This window comes from Lottia gigantea (assembly GCF_000327385.1).
Source record: "Lottia gigantea unplaced genomic scaffold LOTGIsca_46, whole genome shotgun sequence".
Taxonomy (NCBI): domain Eukaryota; kingdom Metazoa; phylum Mollusca; class Gastropoda; family Lottiidae; genus Lottia; species Lottia gigantea.
Window position 1 is genome coordinate 68255 of NW_008709614.1, and position 25104 is coordinate 93358.

General features: G+C 35.0%; 2 protein-coding genes across 2 annotated transcripts; both read right to left on the reverse strand.

Annotated features, from left to right (window-relative positions):
* Nucleotides 1-796: 796 nt before the first annotated feature.
* LOTGIDRAFT_124304 (hypothetical protein) lies at nucleotides 797-2781 on the reverse strand (the record flags this gene model as incomplete). The annotated part of the gene is made up of 2 exons (XM_009061072.1): nucleotides 797-1041; nucleotides 2643-2781. Coding segments are annotated over 2 exons (384 nt in total), but the record flags the coding sequence as incomplete, so codon positions are not given.
* Nucleotides 2782-4592: 1811 nt separating this feature from the next.
* LOTGIDRAFT_164533 (hypothetical protein) lies at nucleotides 4593-12282 on the reverse strand (the record flags this gene model as incomplete). Its single annotated transcript, XM_009061073.1, has 6 exons — nucleotides 4593-4645; nucleotides 5021-5227; nucleotides 5453-5641; nucleotides 7297-7480; nucleotides 8203-8249; nucleotides 12039-12282. 6 exons carry the CDS (start codon nucleotides 12280-12282, stop codon nucleotides 4593-4595), a joined length of 924 nt encoding a protein of 307 aa, XP_009059321.1.
* Between the last annotated feature and the right edge of the window lie 12822 nt (nucleotides 12283-25104).

Below are 25104 nucleotides of genomic sequence, written 5' to 3' on the forward strand. Positions count from 1 at the left end.
AAATCAGACAAAAGTAGCAAAAAGACAGAGAGAATCGTACATGTATGTAAAATTTCATTCAAAGCTCGAGAAAAGATTTTAAGATTTCAAGCAACAAATCAAAGATAGTCATATTACATAGAATTCACGGCTGTCTTCTGCACAACAATAAACTAGAATGTTCAGCTCAGAACGAACAGAACGCATTTAAAATGTGAATATGGGGTCATAATATGCATCCATTATACTAACTAATTTCAACATTTCTATATTTCATAAAGTTCAACCATGTTTTTCCAATGCAGTTGAACTTAGCAACTATGCTATCATATGTGATGGTATGTTTTTATAATAGCCGCCATTTCACCAGGCCCATAGCTAAAAGGGAGGATGATAGCAATGAATGGATTGCTCCGCTGAAAAAAATCTATTACATTATTAAATATAATACACCTCTATCCTCCGGATATATTACTTGCTCCCGAGAAAAAATAAGTCTGAACATTTTTTTAGCCTTTTATTTTTATCGCTCGAAAAAAGGTCAGTTCTTCACAAATGTTTTATTCATTAGTATAGATACATATTTCATCATCTAATGCAATGTTCAAAGTAATTTACAAAACTTTAAAGCGGAAGAATGCTGAAATTTTTGATCCAAAAACTGTTGATAAAATAAATCACATATTAATAAAAGTTTAGGTTTATTTGAAACTGATAACAACAATGTATTGAATGTACCTGTTCACTAATTAGATAATTTGTGATGTGAAGTAAATTGTATATATTTTCATTTTACATTTTGTTAACAATGACCTGGTTATCCATCTTTCAGGATAATTTCACAAATAAAGTTCCCTTTAACATTACAGGTTTTATCATCTAAACCACTTAGACCAGCACTATCTATTCTATAACACATACAATGTTGATTGTTTTGATAGTTATCTGGCGTACCAGGCCTAAACATATCTCGATTTACTGGTTCTCCATTGAACCAATTCCATATCCCCTCCTCGTGAGTGTCAGTAGCTCCAAGATATACAAATGCTGCTACTCCGACACCTTCAAAATAAAGGTGAACGAAGAAAGTTTAACAACATACAACTTTTAAACTGTTTGGGAGTTTACCTTTCCGAAAGATGAACCCTCGGTAATGAATGTGGCTAATTCTTCTGCCTTCTGGGGCGAGCTTCTTGATGCTTAACAGTACCAATTTTATTATGATATTGTGATAGTTATTCTGACATTCACTTATCCAGTTAATGTTATATACCATTTCGATTTGATCACAATCAACAGGATATTACCTCATTAAAGATGAAAATTAAGATAGCTTGCCAGGCTAGGTAATATGCGCCCACTGGCAGTACAGTAACAAATACCAGTATGAAATATTCAACCTTCCAAGATACACATCTTTTGACCTTATTGAGGCGATACTGAATAATATTACCAAGTTTCATTAAAATCTGACAAGAATTGGGCCTTCTAGAGTGTTTACAGGCTAAACCTTGAACGAGTTTTTCTGATTTTCAATAGGGTTTATCCTTAGGTGACAACAAACACTCACACCAAGTTTCGTCAAAATCTGTCAATAATTGAACCTTCTAGAGCGTTTACAAGCTAAAAATTTAACGCGTTTTCAAAAACAAGGGCAATAACTCATATCAATTATTTTTCGATTATTCTCATTTTTGATAGGGTTCATACTTTGGTGATTACTAACACTCACACCAAGTTTCGTCAAAATCTGTCAAGAAATGTGCCTTCTAGAGCGTTTACAAGCTAAAAATTTAACGCGTTTTCAAAAACAAGGGCAATAACTCATATCAATTATTTTTCGATTATTCTCATTTTTGATAGGGTTCATACTTTGGTGATTACTAACACTCATACCAAGTTTCAGCTAAATCGGTCAAGATTTGTGACTTCTGAATTGTTTACAAGCTAAAAATTTAACGCGTTTTCTAGAACAAGGGCAATAACTCATACTAAATATTTTTCAATTTTTCTGATTTTCGATAGGGTTTATCCTTTGGTGATTACAAACACGCACTACAAGTTTCGTCCAAATCCGTCCAAAATTATGCCTTCTAGGGTGTTTACGAGCGTTTTAGGAACAAGGGTAATAACTCGTACTAAATATTTTTCGATTTTTCTGATTTTCAATAGGGTTCATCCTTGGGTGATTACAAACAATCATACCAAGTTTCGTCGAAATCATTCAAGAATTGTGCCTTGTAAAGTGTTTACGAGCAATTGTGGACGAACGGACGGACGGGGTGACAACATTATAAAAATGCTAATACTTATATGAATAAAAAGTAAAGATTTTCTAATGACTTGGAAAAATACCAGTTTGTCTCATATTTCCATAATAAATTCATAATTAGCTATACAAAAAGAGAATTGCCAGCAGAATGCCAGTGAGTGATCGATCAAGAAAGGTCAATGGGTATTTTTTTTGTTTATACAGACTGTACATTCACGGTCATTTATGATTGGTTAAAACTCCTTATTATATGCAATAAGAACATGGTGATATGATTAAGAATACATGATGATTCATTATAAACACCAATTAATGAAATAGTTTGCTTAATTTGACACTAAAAAATAAGGAAAACTATCTTTTAAATCAAAAATTGTTTTTTTTGACTCACCGAAATGATTGACAAGATTTTGGCGTATCAGATTTAATTTGAATTGAGAGTTAGCTAAATATAATGAACCGCCATCTTCTTCACAAATAGATTCACTTTCTAGCCAAGACTTAGTTATAGAAAAGTAGAATTTATAACAGAAACTTTCATTGTAAACACACTGGTAATCTGGTGGAATTTCTTCAGCGGCTGGAAAAATAAAAGAAATAAAAGCTCATTAGTAAGTTATAATCTTATATCAAAAATTGGTTATAAGGCAATGTTTGGTTTACTTTCCCCTTTCCTTGAAATACAAAATTGAAGCCTCTATAGTCAGCACGTATAGCAGTATCTAACACTTACAGTTAGTTCAAGCATTAAAATAAACATACTCATCACAATTAAAAATATGGGCACGATCTAATGCATAACAATTTAAGCTTGACCTTTACGTAGTAAAACGGAGAAAAGTATTTGTTCAGTATCGGCAAAATTCTAATCTGTTGAGTGAACATGAGATAAATTAGACCGACGTCCCTAACCGTTCTCGTACTTGAAATTCTACTTCTTTGTACAACATCGTAGGTTAAACCTTACGTTTAAGGCTACTTACGTTTCATTGGTATGTAATAAACCACATTAGAGGGGAATATTCCTGCCATTCCAGAATAAATTTTAAAAGGATACAAATAACAATCTATCAAATTAGTTTTAACAGAAATTCCCACTGAATTACAATTAGTAGAGTTAATACAAGTTTCTACACATCTATGTCCATCTGTAACCTGTACCGTATAATCATTACCCAGGATTTTCGTATTGTTAAAATGATACCTCTTCCAGTATCTTTCACAATTGCAAAAAATATTTACGAACAACAAACTGTGTACTACAAGGTAATTAAACATTTCATCTATAAATTTTCTCCAACCGATGAAGAACTTGGCTTAGAAATAATCTGATATGTAGGAAGTAATGGCGCGGGTTTCCATTTAATATACGCCGTTGTTTTAAAAATTAATCGATTTTCATTTGGAACAATCGCGAACAAATTTCACTAAAAATAATAGTTTTTATGGAAACGTATGGAATATCGATCAATATAGTTCAGGGCATCGGCCAGAAAAAAATGTACAAATTGACATCAAATCATATGAAGAAATCATTCATCTACCATATCGGTATAGGTTAATGGTCGAGAGACGTTTAGTAAGTTCACGAATGTCCGTAGCTAGGACCGTTTCCTACTGAAAAATCAGACTGCCCCTTTAAAATTACTTTTTTTTATTGATATTACGGACCCAGTAATTGTAAGAATGACGCTCTTTACCTGCAACCCAGAAAGTTCCACAAAGGAAATGATTGGTACACATCTAACCCAATTGGCATCCACACTCTACAGAATAAAGTGAAAGATATGTGTTCCAGGGCAGGATTTTCTGGCAATTTTTCAAACCATTCACTCAGAGCTACTGCAGCAACGCGATTCTATAATGCCGGGATTGACGACCAACTGATAAGGGAAAAAACCGGCCATCGTTCAAACGCCGTGAGAGTATATAAACGGACATCTGAGGATCAATTAAACGAAGGAAATGCTCAGATGATGGTGCTGCTGATGTTGGTAAGGAATCAAGTGATGGTGCTTCCGGGACATTAAAAGAACTTAATTTTGAACACGGAAATCTTAAAATCCAAATGAAATTTTGATATTTTCCATAATAGATGTTGTAAATCATATGTGTATTTGTTATTAAATGTGTTCATTTCACTCGCTAGTTACATCATTTTCTTGTCCCGCTTCAATGAACAGTCCAATAATTCCGCCATTTTGTATCACTTATTGATACTCTGGGCACTTTGCCAGTACCAATAATTTGGATATTAGAACTCGAAGAACAAAGGATTACGTCACAACTGTATTTTAATTTCGGTTACAAGGTCAGGTAGTCGTTTTCAACCTGGGGATTATTACCACGTATAACTGATTAATTTTGGACTATTTGAAAATAATGTGTCGATTTCTAGAATAAAATAAAACAATTACAATAAAAGTTTTCTATTCAGTAGGCTATATTCTCAAATAAAAAAGATTGCAGGGAAAACCTAAGAGAAAATCACAAGATGCAATATAAATAAGATAATGGAATCGATCGTAATATTTTAAGGGATAAATGAAAATACAGTGTAAAGCATATTTTGATTAAGCTTGGTATGTGTAACATAGTCATGGAATGAAGATGCAGTTCGTATTTGGGCGCTTTCGAATGGAATGTAGTCTTTGCCCTTCTATCGAAATATGGGCAGTTTGTGATAAAACACTATTTGGACAATCAGAATAAAACATTAAAGGCGATCGAATTATCCATCCTTTAGGATTATTTCACAGATAAAGTTACCTTTAACATTACAGGTTTTATCATCTAAACCACAAGTGCTAGCATTATGTATTCTGTAACTCATACAATGTTGATTCTGGTTATGATTATCGGGACGTTGAGGTAAAAAGAAGGTGTAATTAACAGGATCCCCATTGAACCAGTTCCAAATCCCCTCGTTATTTATATCTGTGGCTCCAAGATGGGCAAACACATGTGCTACAACACCTTAAATAAAAGAAATAATTTCTTTGATAAATTACAGATGGTTAGAAAGTTTTACCTCTTTAGAAAGATAAATTTGCTATGTTTTCGACCTGTACACTTTGCACCAACTATGTTTTTCCGACATTTATTTTTACACGTGAAACGCTCAATAGCACTTAATTACAATTGGAAACGGCAATGCAAAAGCCTGATAGCTTTTAAGTTAAAGATTGTTTTCTTACTCACCGAAATGATTGACAAGATTTTGGCGTATTAGATTTAATTTGAATTGAGAGTTAGCTAAATATAATGAACCGCCATCTTCTTCACAAATAGATTCACTTTCTAGCCAAGACTTAGTTATAGAAAAGTAGAATTTATAACAGAAACTTTCATTGTAAACACACTGGTAGTCTGGTGGAATTTCTTCAGTGGCTGAAAAAAATTATAAAAAAGGCCATTTTTATACGCCCACATAAAGTGTGGAGCGTATATTGTCTTCACCCATGTCCGTCGGTCCGTCCGCCCGTCCACAATTTGCTTGTAAACACTCTAGAAGGCACAATTCTTGACGGATTTTGACGAAACTTACTGAAATTGTTTATTATCACCCAAAGGATGAACCCTATTGAAAATCAGAAAAATCGGATAATATTTAATACGAGTTATTGCCTTTGGTCTTCAAAACGCGTTCAATTTTTAGCTTGTAAACACTCTACATGCCACAATTCTTGTTGGATTTTGACCAAACTTTGTGAAGTTGTTTATTATCACCCAAGGATAAACCCTATTGAAAATCAAAAATATCGAAAAATATTTAATATGAGTTATTGCCCTTGTTCTTCAAACCACGTTAAATTTTTAGCTTGTATACACTCTACATGCCACAATTCTCGCTAGATTTTGAAGAAACTTTGTGAAGTTGTGTATTATCACCAAAGGATAAACCCTATTGAAAATAAAAAAGACCAAAAAATATTTAATATGAGCTAATATAGACTACTATATTGGTCTTTATCTTTAACGGACATGAAGTCTCGGATTAAACGGACTGAAAGGGAACAGTTTACAGTCATATGACTCAAAACACATTTTTTAGCTTGCGATCTGCTATTGTCCGAAACTATAATCGTTAAAGCTGTAGCCTACTTATTGTATTTACAGTTATATGCAATCGATGTATATCCATTTTCAAAAATTGGAAAACTTTTCCTGATATTGATCCATTGATACTTTGAGTACTACTTGAAAAAGAAAAAAAAATAGCTTTTAAAATAATGGATAGTGTTATTGAACAGTTTTAAAGCAATAATGAGCTTAGTGATTATAAAAGTGGATAATATAACAAAGGATGACGTCATGGCTGTTTTTCAATGGTTGAATATTGAGTGGTTTTTGTTTTGGAAACATTCGAACACCTCGTAATGTTTTCTGTGGACAATTTTGTAATGTATATAAACAAATTGCAACGATTTTCATGGACGATTTGTTAATATTCGGATATAGTGCTACGCAGACTTTATATGTCTTTTTCGGACACTATTTTCACCAATTACACTATTTGCACCAATTTTCGCTGACATATCGGACATATTGAAACGATTTCTCATCGGGACAGAGCAGAGCAATATCCGGTTAACTGTTTGGAATAGTGCCTCAAGTGTTCCGAAAGAGTGAGAGTGTTCTGCAACAACAGCTTTCTCCGCCGCATTTAAAGCCGTTATAATTTTCTTCAAAAGCTAATAGATTGGTCTCGAAAACGGCGAATAACTAATTAAAATGGAGACTTTTTGTTTTAAATGATTTTTCTGCAGGTTAATACAGATTCTTGATTCTGTCCTTTAGCGTCAAAAACTGTAATATTTTATGTAAACAATCAAACACAAAACGATATCAATTATATGGCTCAGATTATATATAGCAATTTGGTCAGATCCGGAATGACAAAGGGAGTCAGCCACAGTAACGAAACGTATCATCCAGAATTCGAAATAAATGACATTCTGCATGATACGTAAGGTATGTAATGTCTGAAAAAGCGGCCTAACTTGCGACAGTAATAGGTAACGTGGAGATCTAGGATTACTTACGTTTCATTGGTATATAATATATCATGATATCATATACTATACCATTTGACGCTGTGTCCATACCAGAATAAACTTTAACAGGATACAAATAACACTCGATTACACCATTAATAACAGAAATTCCCACTGAATTACAATTAGTAGAGTTAATACAAGTTTCTACACATTCCTGTCCATCCGTAACCTGTACCGTATAATCATTACCCAGGATTTTCGTATCGTTAAAATGATACCTCTTCCAGTATCTTTCACAATTGCACAAAATATTTACGAACAACAAACTGTGTACTACAGCGTAAATAAATATTTTGGATGTCATCTTTTTTTTTCAATACTTAATTTTTCCCTGTGAATATATTTTGCGTATTTAATAGCATAGACGGATGTGACATTCGTGAAGATAAGGACAGCTACTTCTAAAATCTTAAATAAGTAAAACCCTGAAGCTAGAGACGTCTATATTCTTTCAATTGTTTATTTTGTGTCTTAATTGATTTTGAATTAATCAAGTTTCTACATTCTTGATCAGTTCAATATCAGATAGATCAAACATATTTCCAGAATAATAAATCTAGGAGCACGTGATCAAGATAAATCCATCACCAAAATGTGAAAATTCAATCAAAAGATAAATTAGTCTTATCAATTTGGTCATAGATCACAGTAAATTAGTCGTATTAATCTGATCACAATATAAAATAGGCCTTAACAACAGTGATCAGCTACCAAAGAATTCCTTTAACAAAGCCCAGAAATTAATCGCTACAGCCAACAAAACCTTCCCAAACTCCAAGATCCTCTTCACATGAATACCCATCTCAAATAAAATCTCGAAGAAAGCACAACAGAACCTCAGCACCCTTAACATGATGATGGAGTCCAGTATCAACAGCGCAACAATCTTACCACCCTACGAAGAAGAATTCGAACCAGTTGATAATCTTCATTGGTCTCTAGAAACAGCAAACAGTATTTATTTTTTTTGGATACACCAGCTTCAAGCATCGAGTATGTCTTTAAACTAATCACTGGGGACTTGAACTTGAATTATCTCCGACCATTCATTGAACGATTTCAACGAAATCTTAGCTACACATATTTTTTTCGAAACCATCCCCCACGTGGTGCTAGAACAATGTTTATTCCTAAATCCACGTGGACACCCCTCAGGCCGCCATCCATCCTGAAATATTGAAAGCATTTGCGAATATGAATAGCGAAACAGCGAACCTTTCCATAACACACGAAAAGCCTAATCTCACACGAGTGGAACGTGAAGCGTTAAACTTACTTAAGAAAGACGACAGCATTGTTATTAAAAAGCGTGACAAAGGTTCATGTTGTGTCATTCTGAATAGGAAGGATTACGTTTTAGAAGCAGAGAATCAACTGAATTCCATGGCAGAAACAAATAAACTGGATATTAAAGTGTATTTCAAAGAAACTCCTTTCACCCAAAACATACCTTTTCTGGTATCATTAAGTCACAAGTTTTACGATTTCATCGAATTTGCACAAGATCTTCTGATTTCAACCAAGCCTGTACGATTGTTTTCTCAAAACTGAAAGAGCGTGGGTACTCTAAAAATTCCACCTTAGCACAGATAGGAGCTAAAAACAGACTTTATGCCGAAGTACCTCCAGGTTTAAGAAGTGCTCCATGTTTGTCCAGTAGATGCAAAACATGTCCCTTTATATCAGAAACTCATTATTTTGTAAGCAAGTCTACGAAGAAAAGGTACCCGATCCAGGAACATCTAACATGTGAACATTCGAATTAATATATTTAATTTCATGCAAGAAATGTCCCAAACAATATGTAGGAGAAACTAAGAATAATTTACGAACTCGTTTTAATGCTCATAGGTCGGATATCAAATTAAAGAAAGACAAGCCTGTTTCTAATCATTTCAACCTTGACGACCATTCAATAGACGATCTCACCCTAATCCCAATTGAGCGCATAGAAATTGACTTGCCCGAAGATGAAACTACCAAATTCTGCAAGACCTATAGGACTAAATATTCGCCATAATTTAGGCATAGTTGTCCCGTTGTCCCGTTCAATACAACCAGCAATCGAGTAAGCAAGATAGTTCATGCCCACTATGAGAGCCTACAAGAGAAATTCCCCCATGTCTATGAGCAGAAAATGATTGTTGCATATTCAAAAAATAAGAACTTAAATGATAATATTGTTCATAGTAAACTAAAAACAATCGATACATAACAGATACTATACTTCTCGTCCATTGGGCGAGTTATTTTTTGTAATTTCATATCAGAATCAGAACAGAAGAAAACCCAATATCAAGACCCCTAATCCTAATTTCTAAATAAAGTGTCTGCTCCACCCTAGGCCTGTACATCTGGGAGAATCAAACCCTCCCTTCCCCGAAATCTAAACAAAATTATATTATTTAATCATAGATACTGTCAGAATATCGGATGGATATGAATCGGAATATGGAATTGCAGATTGTTCAAAATAAAACAGAACAAAAAACATCCTACTAAATTGCCATTATTCCTCTTCATTCAAAAATTTCAGTCCATTGTATGAAAATCTATAATTAATCATATTAACAATACTCATTAACGCGCAATTAGTTGGACTGGTTGTAGTTCTGCGAAAACGGTATATAGAGTTAAAAAAAAAACTACACACAAAACACTTGACAACAATTACATTGTTTAATTCTAATGACATTTATTTTGTGTATCCAATTAACCGCGTGCATTGACTTCGACTGTTTCATCCACGCTTACAAATATTGTGATAAAACATGTTCCTGAATGTATATTACGTTAAAACCTGTTCAGGTTATAAATTTCTCGATTGAAAGTATTTTGATGTCTCTCTCAGATCACCACATTGGAGGCGGTAGTATTGTGATGCATGCCTCGAAGTATCGAATCAAAATGCTAAGCCAGTCTTCAAAATTTAAGCCCCTTAAAGACATTTACATAGGTTTATAGCAATTGATGCGATTTTATTAAACTCGAAATGCAAAATTATTGTTGTTTTTTTTATTTTTAGATTTAGTCCTTCTGACAAAGTACTCTACTTCTTCATAAATCGACAACATGATCTATGAGGCAGAAAAAAATCGTTTAGGGTAGGCTTTCAGAATTCCAAGTAGTTCCAAAGTTTTTATGCTTAAAAAAACGATAACATTTATCATTTCAGGATCAGAGCAAAAGCCATCATTGATGTACATGTAGTAGAAATATTAAAACAACCTAAAAAAAACATAGCATAGTCTGACGTACCAACATGTATTTTAAGGTTCTGTTGTAATATTTCGACATTGTTCTACAACTGATTTATTGAGCACTATTTTAACAGTGAAAAATTTTTTTTTGTTAGCTAATTGGTTAATTATAGACGTAAATAAACCAAGTACTAACGATCCGAACCGCGAAATCCAAATGAGCATATTGGCAAAACATTGGTATCGGCTGATGAACTTTTCACATGAGGAAGTATATTAATCATAAGTTGAATAAGTATTTCATAATGGAAAGTGGTATCAGGTGTAAGAGTAGAAATGCTCTCACACCCTGTCTGCCGCCACCCCCCGTCATTTCTGATCAACATACACAAACGTGAAGGCAAAAACAAAAACCCTTAGAAGTATATTGAGTAAACACGGTTTACTATTGGGTATCTATACATTAATGAAATCATACAGACATCACCAGATATTCTACTATGTCCCAGTATTCCATATGGTACCACAATACAGTATGTCATGCAGAGGGGGCAGGGGGGTACTTGCCCTGCCAGCGACGGTAAATCAAGGGGTGCCCAATTCTTCAAGGGGCGACAAAAGCCCATTTTTAACACTTTTAAGCAAATATCCCCAATTGGCACAGCAGCACCCCTCTATTACTTTAGATATTCAAAACGTTGTTGAATCATATTTTTTGAATTAAAAACTTTAATTTTCACATGGGTGATGATTATTTTCACCCTGAAAATTAGGTGTAATGTTGAATTAAAAACTTTAATTTCCACCTAGGCTTCGTGAATTTTCCAGAAATAAATTTACAGAAAACTGCAGAAATTGCTGTTTTGCAACAGAAAATCGATAGCCAATGCTGGAAGCGTTTTGTGTGAATTATGTCTTTGATTTGATACGCTGTGCAGTAGAACTTTTGAGGAGTTTAGCAGGAGCGATTCCAAAGACAAAGCAAAAGTTTGTCATTTGGCCAACATCTTGATGCAGATGAAGTTGAAACACACAGATATGCCAACATAGTTACCAGGAAGTAGAACTGAACAAAGATGCACTAATTTTCTGATGCTCTACAGCTTCCTTGTCACCCTCAATACAAATTATTGTATGCCTTCCAGGTCTTGAGCAGGGTCTCGAAACCCGAGTTATTGATTATTGCTTTTCATTGCCGATGTGTCGCATTAATTGATCTTTCTGTAGTTTGAGAGTGAGTTGATTCTGACCAGTGTTGATTGTTAAGGCGGGGTGTTCCCACTTTCCCGGAAAATTATCCGGATTAAATATTTCTAATCCGGATTAGTTGGGTTATACGGATTAGTCGGATAACGGCAGATAAAATTCTACTAATGAGCTGATATTTTCATTTTATTAATTTTACAAGCCACCAAGATGGGAGACAGCATCTCCATATTCCATCATTTTCTATCTGTTATTCTGAAGACAAACTTTCAGGCGGTCCAGTTCATGGGCGATACCGTCTATTCTTGGGGAGTTTCTTACCACCAGGCTGGAGCTGACTGATGGTCACTTCGGTCATTGCTTGCTTAGCTTTTATCAGGGTGGTGAATCTGAAGATGCTAGGATGGTTGGTGGTCATCTTGTTCATTCTGGCATGCCACCCCTCAACATGATTCGTGGTTCGCGGACCTACAGTGTGAAAATGGTTCCGCATATGTATATCTTCTCCTTCCACCCACTGTTCGGTCACATAGTCAGCAAACTTTGCAATTGAGGGATCTTCCATGTTAGCAGCTTCAAGGGCTTCAACCAGTAATCTTCGATATGTTCAGGTCTAAGTAGAGGTAGAGCAGATGCTCTCCTCACGAATAAGTTCACACCTGGGTTGTTTGCAAAGGCACTTGGACATTGCGCCAAACTGCCCGTCGATAGTGAAAAAGACATCCTTTCAGTTCACAATCAAAAACATGTTCTATGGCATTCTGAACAGCTTTCTCAAAGTCAGTGAAAATGGTTCTTGGTCTAAGGTACAGGTTGCGGATTTCAGCCTTCTGTTGGAGGATGGTGAAGAGGCGCTGATACGTTGATTGTTTCTTGTTGGGAAGCAGGGCATACACTAGAGGAAAAATTTTTCCTTGAACAAGAGCTTGAACAGAATAAAGTTAGTGGAACACTTCTGGAACTTCACAAAAAGTGCCGTCTCAAAACAAAACCTCAGAGCCAGGCAGATGTCGCAAGTTTTCGGTTGTTGAGAAAATAAGCATATCGTCATCTTGGTGTATCAGGAAATCTTAGCCGTTTTTTGGTTTATAAGTATATTCAACATTTTGACACGTGAACTTCTATCACTAATATTCACTTTAAGTTAGGTGAACATCAGCTCATTAGTAGAATTTTATCTGCCCTAATCCGACTAATCCGTTTAACCCAACTAATCCAAATAAGAAAAATTTAATCCGGTTAATCTGCCGGGAAAGTGGGAACAAACCGTTAAATCAATCTCCGGAATGATTTGTTTGTTGCAATCCACTGTGCGAGGCGTGGCTTCGTCCAAAAGTAGTTGAGAAATGCCAGAGACTCGCTAACTGTGTACAAAAACTGTTATTGACATTCCCCACATCCTTTCCTATAGAAGGCGAGTTTAGCGTGGGGAGTGAGATTTTGTCCAAAAATTATTTACTTGATTATTGAAAGGGGTCAGTGGCAGTAGTTCAGAGGTAGGGTGAACAGGGTGAAAAGAGTTGAGAAGCACGGCTGAAGCGCTTAAGTATAGACACCTTTTCGGTCTTTTTATTTTTATCTAAATATTGGACGCGTATTAAAGGGATACTACGTCTTAGGATGAACATCAAATTTTAATTTTGCTCAAATTTGGCCAATAACAGTATATATCCATCAGTGGACTCACCTGGTGTCTTAACTATACATCAAAATCCCTCTATAATCCGATATATCCACAAAATCAAGTAATTAATTATAAAACGCTTAACACATCCATTAAGCGATTTTCAAATCGTGAGTCTAGGAAATCCGGTGTAATTTTCAAGGGAAGTAACTCTCAAGTGGGGTTTCCCGCGTCCTTGACCTCTACTCTTGAATTGACCTCGACATTGTCATATTTTGAAGACGGAATAATGATGCCTCGTAAGAGATTTAGCGACTCCACGAAAAAGCAATTCATATAATTTAAAATGAATACCCCACCACAATTTTCAACGAATAATCATTGGCAAAGTTTGTTTGTATACACCTGAAGATGATTGTTTCCTGTTTTAGCGTTGATTACCCAGACTCTTTTTTTCTCAAACTGAACGGATTCATGGCTTGCTCACTTTTTTTAAAAATTATGATTATAGTTTTATTGTCGATTTTTCAAACTTGTGTGGGATGCATACTTATTTAACCAATAGTCACAATTAAACACAAATATTAGCCACAGGGCGAGTGTATTCTAAGACGTAGTATCACTTTAAGCAGTAAAATAATCACGTTATAATATACTTTTGGATTTTATTGATTTCGTTCTTCGATTGTTATAAACAATTAAACTAAGTTTCATCAGTACATGATTACTTGTTTATAAGCAGTAGTGTTAAATGGTGACAGGAAAGGTAACATCAACGCATTTGAATAGATTTATCATAATCTACATTATAGAGATTGTATAGCTTGTTTTTCATCAATATACTTTATAGATGGCACTACAAAAGAAAAGTAATTGTATTACAGAAATATCTATTTGGTTTTGTGGTTGTTATGATATATATTCAGAATTTTAGTATTTGCCACTTTTACAAGATACCCTACTATAATACCTCCATTCCACTTGGCGGCGATCTGTGGTGCTCTGTGAGAGTGCCACGATCGCAAGAAGCGCTACTTTATCTCTAGTGGATCTCTATCAGATCATAAGTAAGTCAACTCATCTGCATAAAGATTCGCGGATCCACCCAGAACACCATAAAATTGCTTCTTAATCGCCTAAATCGCCATCGGAGCGCTACTTGATAGCCAAGAACGTAACTGAAGCGCTATCGGATTGGCTAAGAGCGCCACCGTTCCCCAAGAAAGCAGATTTTTCGATCTGACTGCAATTCTTGGAGATGCAGTACTCCTCTGCTGTCAAGCATAATACTAATGAGCGTGGCTCAACGACACAGGTTTTTATAGGATCTTGCCTTTATCAGACCTAGAGCGCTATTTGAGCGATAATGGATCTCTATAGGTCGCCTAAATTGCTACCAGATCTAGTCTGAGCGCAGTGATCGCCCCCGGAGCGCCCATAGAGCGCGTTGATCACATGCTACTCGCCTTAGATCGCCAATAGAGCGTAAGCTGGTCATGCAAAGTCGTTCTTACTGCGCTGTTACTATGACGAAAAATAAGCGTGTAGAAATCGTGGACAAGATCCATGTTCAAAACAAACGCAAAGATTCGGCGATCTGTTTTGGAACATGTTGAGATCGCAATTGGATCGTCATACCAGCGTTGACAATGTTTTCCTCATGTTTGACCCGCGACCTAGTAATATTATCACTTACAGAGAATCATGTGAATATCAATTGATTTTCTCTGTATTGTCTGTGAATTTCATTCTTTTATAACATCTTGCTGATTATTGAATTTTTTTACAAAAAATGATTTATATTATTTTAATATTGACGTTGTCGCTCGCGCTTGTATATCCGTCGATCAACAGCTTTGATATTTACGATTTATTTTTATATATATTCCGCAGTTACTCAGTGAGGGTCCATGATACATTGAGAAATTGGCAGAGATGGTCTGGATAATTTCCCTTCGTTAATTTTATTGAGTTCCTGAGTTTTCTCGTCCAATGAATTTGGCTCTTGTGTAGGCGTTTGTTCTGAAGATTTGGAGTGCATTCGTAACGACTCATTTTAAATTTTAAAAAGAGAGTAGATAGTATCAATGGCTGATATTTTGGCTCTATATGTCGGACATGACCGACGGGGAAGCTCAAATGACCAACAGTCAATATCCATTATCGGACATCAAGTATAGGTTAACCATTACATTGCAGTCAATGTAGAAAACGATTTTATATTAAGAATACTGTAATATTTCACCCAATAATCTCCCTTGAAGTACGTTAGACCTATATTTTCTTGTTCTTTTATATTTTTCTCATTTATTACCTCCCTTGAAGTTGAAACAATCAGCTGTCAATCAAGTGTTGTTGTAAAATGCAACTCAATATAATACTAGACCTGTGATCAGCTACCGAACGTGGCAACGAGACATAATCCCATGGATTTCAAACCTTAAGAAACTTCTAGCCCGTTAGCTTTCAACTTCGGTGCTTTTAAGTCTACAATTTTTGAAAAAGAAACTAAAACTTCGGGTATCTGATAAATGAATCAGGTATATAGTTACACTCCAGAAATGTCACCTCAATATTCTCAAATTCTAAAAAATAAGGAAGTAATTTATACTGCATGACAATAATTCAATTGAGAAAAGCAACAACGGAGATAATCAGATCTGTCATCTGTGATACGAATTTGATCATATGATTTTGGTCGACGACTAAACATCGTCTGCTAATTTAGGTTTATAAGAGATACTCTCCGGTAGAAACACTTGCATATTTCACAAGTATTAGAAATTATTTTGTAATTTGATTTCTAATCTAACAGGAAAAAAAACAGTTTAAACTGTTTGGTATTTTGAAAACTTATAGCTTTAAATGAGGGTAATTTTTTGAATTTGTATTCAAATATTTCAAAATTTATTGATTTGAATTTTTAGAGCAAACCATTAATGTCACATACATGGTGAACTACATTGATGGGGGATAATAACATTTGATGTTAGAACTGGAGTTGAAAAATTTCAATTTTTTTCAAAATCTTTTTTAGCATTATTGCCATATATCATTAAAGAGAGAATTTTATTTCCATTAATAATGCCCTGTGTTAATTAGAGAATGTGGTATAGTCGTCCAAAGTTGCAAAAATGTCAGATTCGTTGGGCTATAAATCCAATGTAATGATATCCATAAATAGCTGAGGTTACGGACAAACTACACTGAAAAATTCAAGGTCATTGAGGGTCAAGATTACCAGATATAGACTTTGCAACTTTCAAAAAATTCGAACGGGATAAGAAAAATATTCGATTCAATATTCTCCTACGAACAAGTTTAAAAGAAAATCAATTTTTTGCACATCATGTAATATGTCACTTCCGGTTCAGCAAAATGAGCAAAATGTTCAATTAGGATATTCATTTTTGATTCCAGTCCTTTCATAAATCTTTGGTCAAAACAGAAGTTCCCTATTATTTCCAGTTTGTTCCAGAAAGTTTTCCGTTAAGGCTGTGTCAATCTGTAAAAATATGACAGAAATATTATGGAAAATTTATAGTCATTACATTTCACAGTCAATTATGGCAATCATCGGGAATACCGAAAAGGGTGGGCCAAACATGAATTCCTTCAAATTGGGTTGATTTAAAAGTGTTAAAAACACATTAACCTTGTTTGTAAAGGAAGAGTACCGGTACCGGTACAAGACAAAAGATAACATGTAAGATCATCTTCCGTTCTTTTGTTCAAACGAGAGATATTGTTGTTGGGCTGTTTTACATCCAATTGAAATTCCGAGGTCCTTTAAATTTAAATTTCCATAAACAACTGATGCTAATGGAACATAATAGCATGTTGAGTCATACGTGTTCGTCGGCCTTTCACAAATATACCTAACTTGCTTTGAATTCAGCTTCTTCATTGAATACTAGGCATTCATGCTACGAGATTTATTTCCATTCTAGTGATATAGGTACCTTAAGATTCGACTTAAGGCAGCTGACTTTCGGCTCATGGAAAATTCGGTCCATGACAAATTACAAACAAACAGTAAAAATTATCAAACATTTTATAAATTTCCGCAGGCCCATCGAAAATTCGGCCCAGCCGATGAGAAATTTCTTCACATAAAACGTACCAAACTTTCATATTTACATTATTATAAAGGTCTCGCAAACTTAGAACCTGTAGGGATGAACAAACAGTTCTCATATTTAAATTTGTCTTCTCTTACTCTTTCATTCATTTTTTTGTCATTCTTTAATGTTTCTGTGACCTGTATAATTTTTTAGTTTATTATTTCCCTTGAAAAAATAATTATTTGTTCATCTAACCTAACCTCTCTATCGTGTCCACAAACAATTCAAGAACAAGGGCAATAACTCATAATAAATATTTTTCTATTCGTCTGATTTTCAATAGCATTCATCCTAGGGTGATTACAAACACTCACACCAAGTTTCGCCAAAATCCATCAGGGAACCAGCTCTCACAATCAATTGTGGACATTGTGGACAGACAGACGGACATGTGTGGGCGTATAAAAATTGAAACATATTTAGTATGAGTTATTGCCCTTGTTCTTGAAAACGCGTTCGATTTTAAGCTTATAAACACTCTAGAAGGCACAATTCTTGATTTTTTTGACGAAACTTAGTGTGAGTGTATGTAATCACCCAAAGATGAACATTAGCGAAAATCAGAAAAATCGAAAAATATTATTGCCTTTGTTCTTAAAACGCTCGTAAACACTAGAAGGCGCAATTCTTGACGGATTTTGATGAAACTTGATGTGAGTCTGTATGGGTTATTTCCCTTGTTCTTGAAAACACGTTCAATTTTTACTTGTAAACACTCTCGAAGGCACAATACTTAACGAATTTTGACGCAACTTTGTGTGAGTGTTTGTAATCACCAAAGGATAAGCCCTATTGAAAATCAGAAAAATTGAAAAATATTTAAATTGAGTTATTGCCCTTGTTCTTGAAAACGCGTTCAATTTTAAGCTCATAAACACTCCAGAAGGCACAATTCTTGATGGATTTTGACGAAACTTAGTGTGAGGGTATGTAATCACCCAAAGATGAACATTAGCGAAAATCAGAAAAATTGAACATGTAAACATTCTAGGTAATATTATTCAGTATTGCCTCAAAAAGTTCAAAAGAAGTGTTGAATATTTCATACCGGTAATTGTTACTGTACTGTCAAATATTTTTATTTAAAATCAAAACTGCCAGTGGGCATATATTACCTTGTCTGGCGAGCTGTCTTTCAAGATTAAAACTAATGAAGTACCCTATTAGATGCGTGATTTGTGAGAATCGAGTAAATTGTTTGAGCCTAATGGTGATGAATGCATACTATTTATGCTGATGAGCTGATTGATCTGTTCCTGAAAAAAAAAAGATCGCAAACTTCCTGCCATAAAATTGAAATCACATCATGCCCCCTCCGTTCGTTTGCCTACAATCAACAAGTCCAAAATCAGCCACACCTCGTATACCTGACATGGTGTTATGAGATGAGTCACCTTTTCTTGTCCAAACAATGTTTTACGACTAGCAGCGTCATTCCAGTAATATATATATATAGGATAATACACAGCCTATGTCATGACAGTCGCAATAATTGATGTTATGCTCTTCATATGAGAATTTTTTCTGCTCGAAGTAAATTTTAAAATTTCTTAAAGTTATATCTCGAAATTGTAAAGTCAGTATCCCATATTTGTTTGAACAGTTACTTCCCTTTAGATGTGAAAAGTAGCAAACAGTAATTTTTGTATAGCTTGTCAACTTACACGACAAGACAGCATTACTTTGCGTTTGCTCTCACCTGCCCAAAAATATGCATTAAACTTTGAATTGACTTTTCCTGTATAAACATTGTTTTCGACTCTTTTTACAAATTTGCCATTTTGTCAAAATTTGAACATTATTATGGAAATCTGATAGATTTTGCTAACGAATAGACCCTTGCAAACAGCTTTGGTTGTGTTTTTTTATTTGGAATCTGAATTGAAATAATTTGCTTTTAAGTGAATCTTTGAGGTTATCTGAATGTTAATATCCAGGTAATATCTTGTTCTAATGAGCATGCTAGAATGTTGAGCACATATATAGACTGAACGATTACCAACGAAATGTCTGGGATAATTTTGCAACGATACTTTCTAAGTACTTAAAATAATGTTGCGTTTATGCTGAAACAATTTACGACAATTTAATCGTCTTTTAAGGCTGCGATTACATGTGTACTCAAATAAAAACTCAAACGCATACTCAGCAAAAGATAACATATAAAAACGGACCACAGCAAATCCTATCCAAATCCTTAGCAAATTCAATTTTCTGTTTACTTGTGTTCTCAAACTTATCATCTCCTTAAGCACAAAGTATGGTTTAGTGAGCGATTTTTTTTTTGCGTTTGCGGATGACTTCGAACAGCTTTATCTCCTTTATGACATCAATACTGTAAGGAACCTTCCTCTCCTCCCTTGCTCACTGACCCAATAATTCTAGGTTTCCTTTAAACAATGACAGTTTTGCGGAATCATCGTACTTACGCATGCAGTCAGGTTTTGAGCGTGAGTTTGAGTTACGCTTACGTACACATGTAATCGTAGCTTACATCAAGTAGTAACGATCCGAACCACTAAACGAAACCTGAAATCCATAACAACATTTTTACGAATCATTGGTTGAAACTAATGAACCTTTCACATCAAAATGGTCTTGCCAAAATAGGCCTACAGACAGTGGCGGAGCAGGTTTACGTCCGAATCTGCCTACAGACTACTTTCTATAGCTTTATTCTAAAATTTAGCTTTATTGTTCGCTGTTAATGAGGATGAAGATTTCCATTTTACCATAGATATATTTTCAGTAACCTCTTTGATGAAAAAAATCTACTTGATTTTTCAATTCGATTTCCTTGTCGCCCCGCATTCAATAGACATTTTGTCACCTGCTTTTAAGTCTGTATTGCGCATGCTTAGTTTAACATCTCAATCGTACGACAATTTTTATCGTAAGATTATTCGTGACACTAACGATAGCCTTTGAGAATCGCACGTAATCGTAAACTTAAGACAATCGTAAGTTTAATCTTAAGTCGTAAGTCGTACGATTTTTTGAGAAACGGGGCCCAGAAACTGAAAGGAACATCGACGCCAATTTCTACGAACACGTCTACCTTCCGCTTTATAAGAACTGTGCCGCTATATAGCCTACATTTTCGGAAAATATCACAGACCACTACCACCGAATCTACTTTGAAATAACCGATCTGCAGATCATCGGTATCAAATCTCGAAACAGAATCTTTCAGTCATTGGAGGATATCTTAAAGAAGCCGTTAGACGATGGCATGAAGTAGAAATAGACATGTGTGCCGCCCAAAATCTGTGGCTAAGCCGCAGACATTAGTGCCACCAGCCGCCGGTCTGTGTCAGTGTGTCCAAATATAGAACCTTTAAAGAAAGAGATGGGGGGACGAGACCACGTGGTGATGATGGTTGGTTGATCGAAAAAGTTGCGGCGAAAGATGTGACTAATCATTGTGAAAATATTGGTGATTGTCATGTCATGAAGCAAACTTATTATAAGCGTGGCAATCCGAAGTATTCTGATGTCAGGAAGATGATATGAAATACAAACCTTTAAGGTTAAAAATTTTTAAAAAGAGATTATTGCTATTTTAAACACGAATTGAATCATAAAATGTGAAGGAAAATATCTCAAAGCAAGAAAAAAATATTAATTTCTTTCGTTTCATTTTTAAAATAATTTTGATTCCATAATATTGGCGTCAACAAAAATTCCGTCAAATTGAATAGTTTCGTTTTTTTTCACTCCGGTATGCCGGTTGGCAGCGATAGGCGGTTGGCTTTTAAAACCCACCCGATTCCTTGGCCTTGATGTTCCATGTTCCCAACGACAGTAAAGACTTAAGGGAAGTAACTCTGAAACAAACGACCTTGTTCAGTCGTTGTGATCATTAAAAAAAAATCTAGAGGTTTTTGTATGTTTTATTGTGTGCCCCATTTTATTTTTAAAAGAGATTATTGCTATTTTAAACACAAATCAGAAAATGTGAAGCAAAATATTATATCTCAAAGCAAAAAAAGAAATATTAATTTGTTTCGTTTCATTTTTAAAATAATTTTGATTCCATAATATTGACTTCAACAAAAATTCCGTCAAATTGAATAGTTTCGTTTTGTAGTATGAAAATCTACGATCCTTAAAATTAACAATGCTCATGTTAGCGCCTAATTTCACTCCGGTATGCCGGTTGGCAGCGGTAGGTGAACTTCTGTGATGCAGTTTGGCGCCAGTCGCTCTCCCCTTCGTCGAAAAACTCGAACCCTGCCATCGTTCCTGAACAGACAGAACCGACTTTCATTTGTAAAGAGCACCCTCGCCCAGTGACGTCGCTGCCACCGACGTACAGGTCGTGCCCATTGCAGTCTGCGTTGACGATGTAGACGGGTCAATGCCATTCCACGGAAGGGTCGGTAGGCTCGTATACCAATTGAACGAAGTCTTCGAAGGACTGTTCGTCTGCTGATGACATGACCTAGTGCTGTTGCTTCCGTCGACGCCTCCGTCACCCGACTGTTTCGAAGATGAATCCTTCGGATGTAGCGGCCGTCGGCCGATGTTGTCACCCTCGGTCTTCCCGATCTTGGTCGGTCTTGGGTCTGTCCTGTCTGTTGGAGCCGGATTATCAAATTGCTGATGGTGGTCTGCTCCCAGATGAAGTTTTTTGACTATCTGTCGTTGAGAAGCCCCCATATTGAACATACCGATCGCTCTATCTCGTTGCGCTTGTGTAAGTCTTTGCATACTTTTTGTGGTTTTTCCCTTACTGAATGCCTGTTCTGTCCAACTTCGGTATTTATGCCGAAATCGTGCACGTGCATTTGGACCAATATCGCAAAACCGCGTTTTGCACGTTTTTATGCATGCCCGATTTGGAAAGCTGTGTTCGATAATCTGCGTTGTGGTTATGATTACGTTGCATTTAGGCAAATGCTTGCTGCTGGGGTTCAAACCTGTACCAGCTTTTTTGCCTTTTTTTACAACGATTTTTGAAGTGAAAACTTTCTTTTGCCTGTCAGTTTACATAAAATGTCCTTTCAATTTTTTTTTGTGATCTCAAAAATAACGCTAATTTACCGTTTGTATATTTTGAAAAAGGTCGTATAGAAACGTACACCAGAATTTTGAAACCCAATAGCTCTATATTGTGACTAGAATATCCAAATAATAGATCAGTAAAGTATTACCATTGGATATTGACGCAAGTTCCAACTAACATTCAAAACTTAATCTTTTTATATTGTAGTTTACCATATTAATTTATATATTAATATTTCACATTTTCACATATGGTACACTTTTATAGATATATGTACTAATAGAACAAACACATGTTATTTATGTGATGTAGTTTGTACATATTGTAATGATAAAAATAAGAAGTTGTAATTGCTAAATTATATATATATTTATGTATTTGTATTTGTCGGTGCCTAGACCAGATTTACAGAAATTTGCATTGCTTGATATGACAGTGGATTACAAGCAGATTTGATCAGATTCCTATCAAATGTACAGGCCTAAAATGTATAGATACATCAATTAAAAATTGTTAAAGGAACTATTTAGTGATTTTGATCCGGATGATGCATAATTTTTTCATAGAATTTGTTAACACGCTCAATGGACGAGATGATAGTTTGTTTAGGAATTTCTTTTATAACGAATTTTGTATAATTTAAATTCATTTGAATAAATACTTATGTTCCAGGTTTATTATTCTACATTTTCTTAAATGGTATATCGTCGGTGAAGTTTCAAAATGTCTTATCTCGATTTTGTCAACTTTTCAGCAGACACGTAAAACTTCATAATTTTTTCTCTGTATAAGATACGAAGTTGATCTTTTGAAGTTTTGCAGTTTAAAGCGCGATATATGATCTAATGCAGTACATTTAATCATTGACAAACCCATGTGTGCCTCAACCAAGTTACGACAATTTGACACTCTAAATATGAATTTAAAAGACTCTATACGACTTTTTGTCACTCCTTGACCATTACTCAGGCCTACGAATTTTCAAATGATTGTATATTTTGAATGTGAAATGAAAGGAGAAATATTAATAAACATTTTATTTAACATTTAATACGAACTAACAAAACTGAAAATGTTGCTGTCTATCTGACAGATTTGTGAAATTCTGAAAAATTTCTGTAACCAAATCTATAAGAAGCTCAATTAACTTCAGGAATAAATCAGTGTCAAATTTTCTTCAGAACAAAAACCATTTTAATAAGTCAGGTGTTTTTTAATGTTGCAAATTATCATAAAAGGAATGATAATCCACAGGTATCACCGATTTCAGTTCTTGCAAATGGGTATATTTAGAAGATTTAATATTTAAGGAACTCGAGTATGCCTTTTCAATTTGTTCACCAGATGGTAATTTCACGAAAGCACGTCTCGGTAGTTCTTGCAAATTATCATCAAAATGTAATTTGTATTGTATTCTAGAATCAGTTTCAGGAGAGTATTTCAACACACGTATGTCATTAACCACGGGATCGCCAGCTTTTGTCCCAGGCCGAATTGAAGAATAATAGTTCAGTTTCTTATATTCACCAAAGAAGTCATGGGATATGTATTTAACATTGTATGAACGTGGAACTATGCGAGCTTTCTTAATGTAATCAACATATTGTTGAGGGCAGTAAATCGGTTTTTTACGTAATTTACGTTCAATGGTTGAGTGTACACTATCTGCTTCCATCTGGGTATGTCCCTTCTCAAGATATTTTTGATCAATTGTTAAATTATCCTCGACAGCAACTTTATACAAAGCATTTGATAGTGTGCTATTACGGTTTTGATAGCAACATCCGTCACTATAGATTACTAAGGTTTTGATGGTTTTGCCCAGATGATAATCAGTCAGAAAGGATGCAAATGTGTTGGAACTCAGATCTCCTTCACCTTCGCCATATATAACAGGTTACATCACTTGTTGCCAGATCATATACCATAAAATTGTGTACAGCAAGCTTCGTCTCGTAGTAAAGGGCACTTGCTTGCAATGAGGGACACAGGAGAACAGCTTGAACATCCGCTGTTATAACAGCAAGAGAATCATCTGATATAGCTGCTTCTTTATCAGTTGCCTTTTCAGAACGAGCAGCATTCTTACGTTATACTGTTCTTCGTCTACGTTCCCAACCTCATAAGAACAACAAAGATCACATTGATCTTTACGAGGTTTGAATAACGAAAGATTCATCTCGTCAAAGATATTTTTAAAAGACGTTCTGTTCATTATTGGATTGTTGTTTTCTCTGCAATGTTCAGTGTACAGATGATAAAGACTCATAAAGGTAGAGAATATAGGTTCAAGATACAGCTTACTTGAGGTACTCCTGCAGTAATGTGATGGTAACTTTGGTAAACTATCAAGGAAGTTTGAAGTTTTCTGATAAAGATCACTGTTCATATCTACTGACCCCTTCCTGGACCTTTTTGTACATGGCACTTTTTAGTGGTTGTGTTAAGCCAATTGTAAACAGTTTTTTCACCGATATTAAGGGTTGTAAGAAACAAATTTTTGCAGACATAAATTCGTGCCCGATCTTTTCTCAGGTAGTAATTATATGTATAGTTTCTCCTTGATGAAGCTGGTGATATAGTGGTTCTGTCCTGAACATCCTGCCGTTCAACTAAGTTGCTAATCAGAAC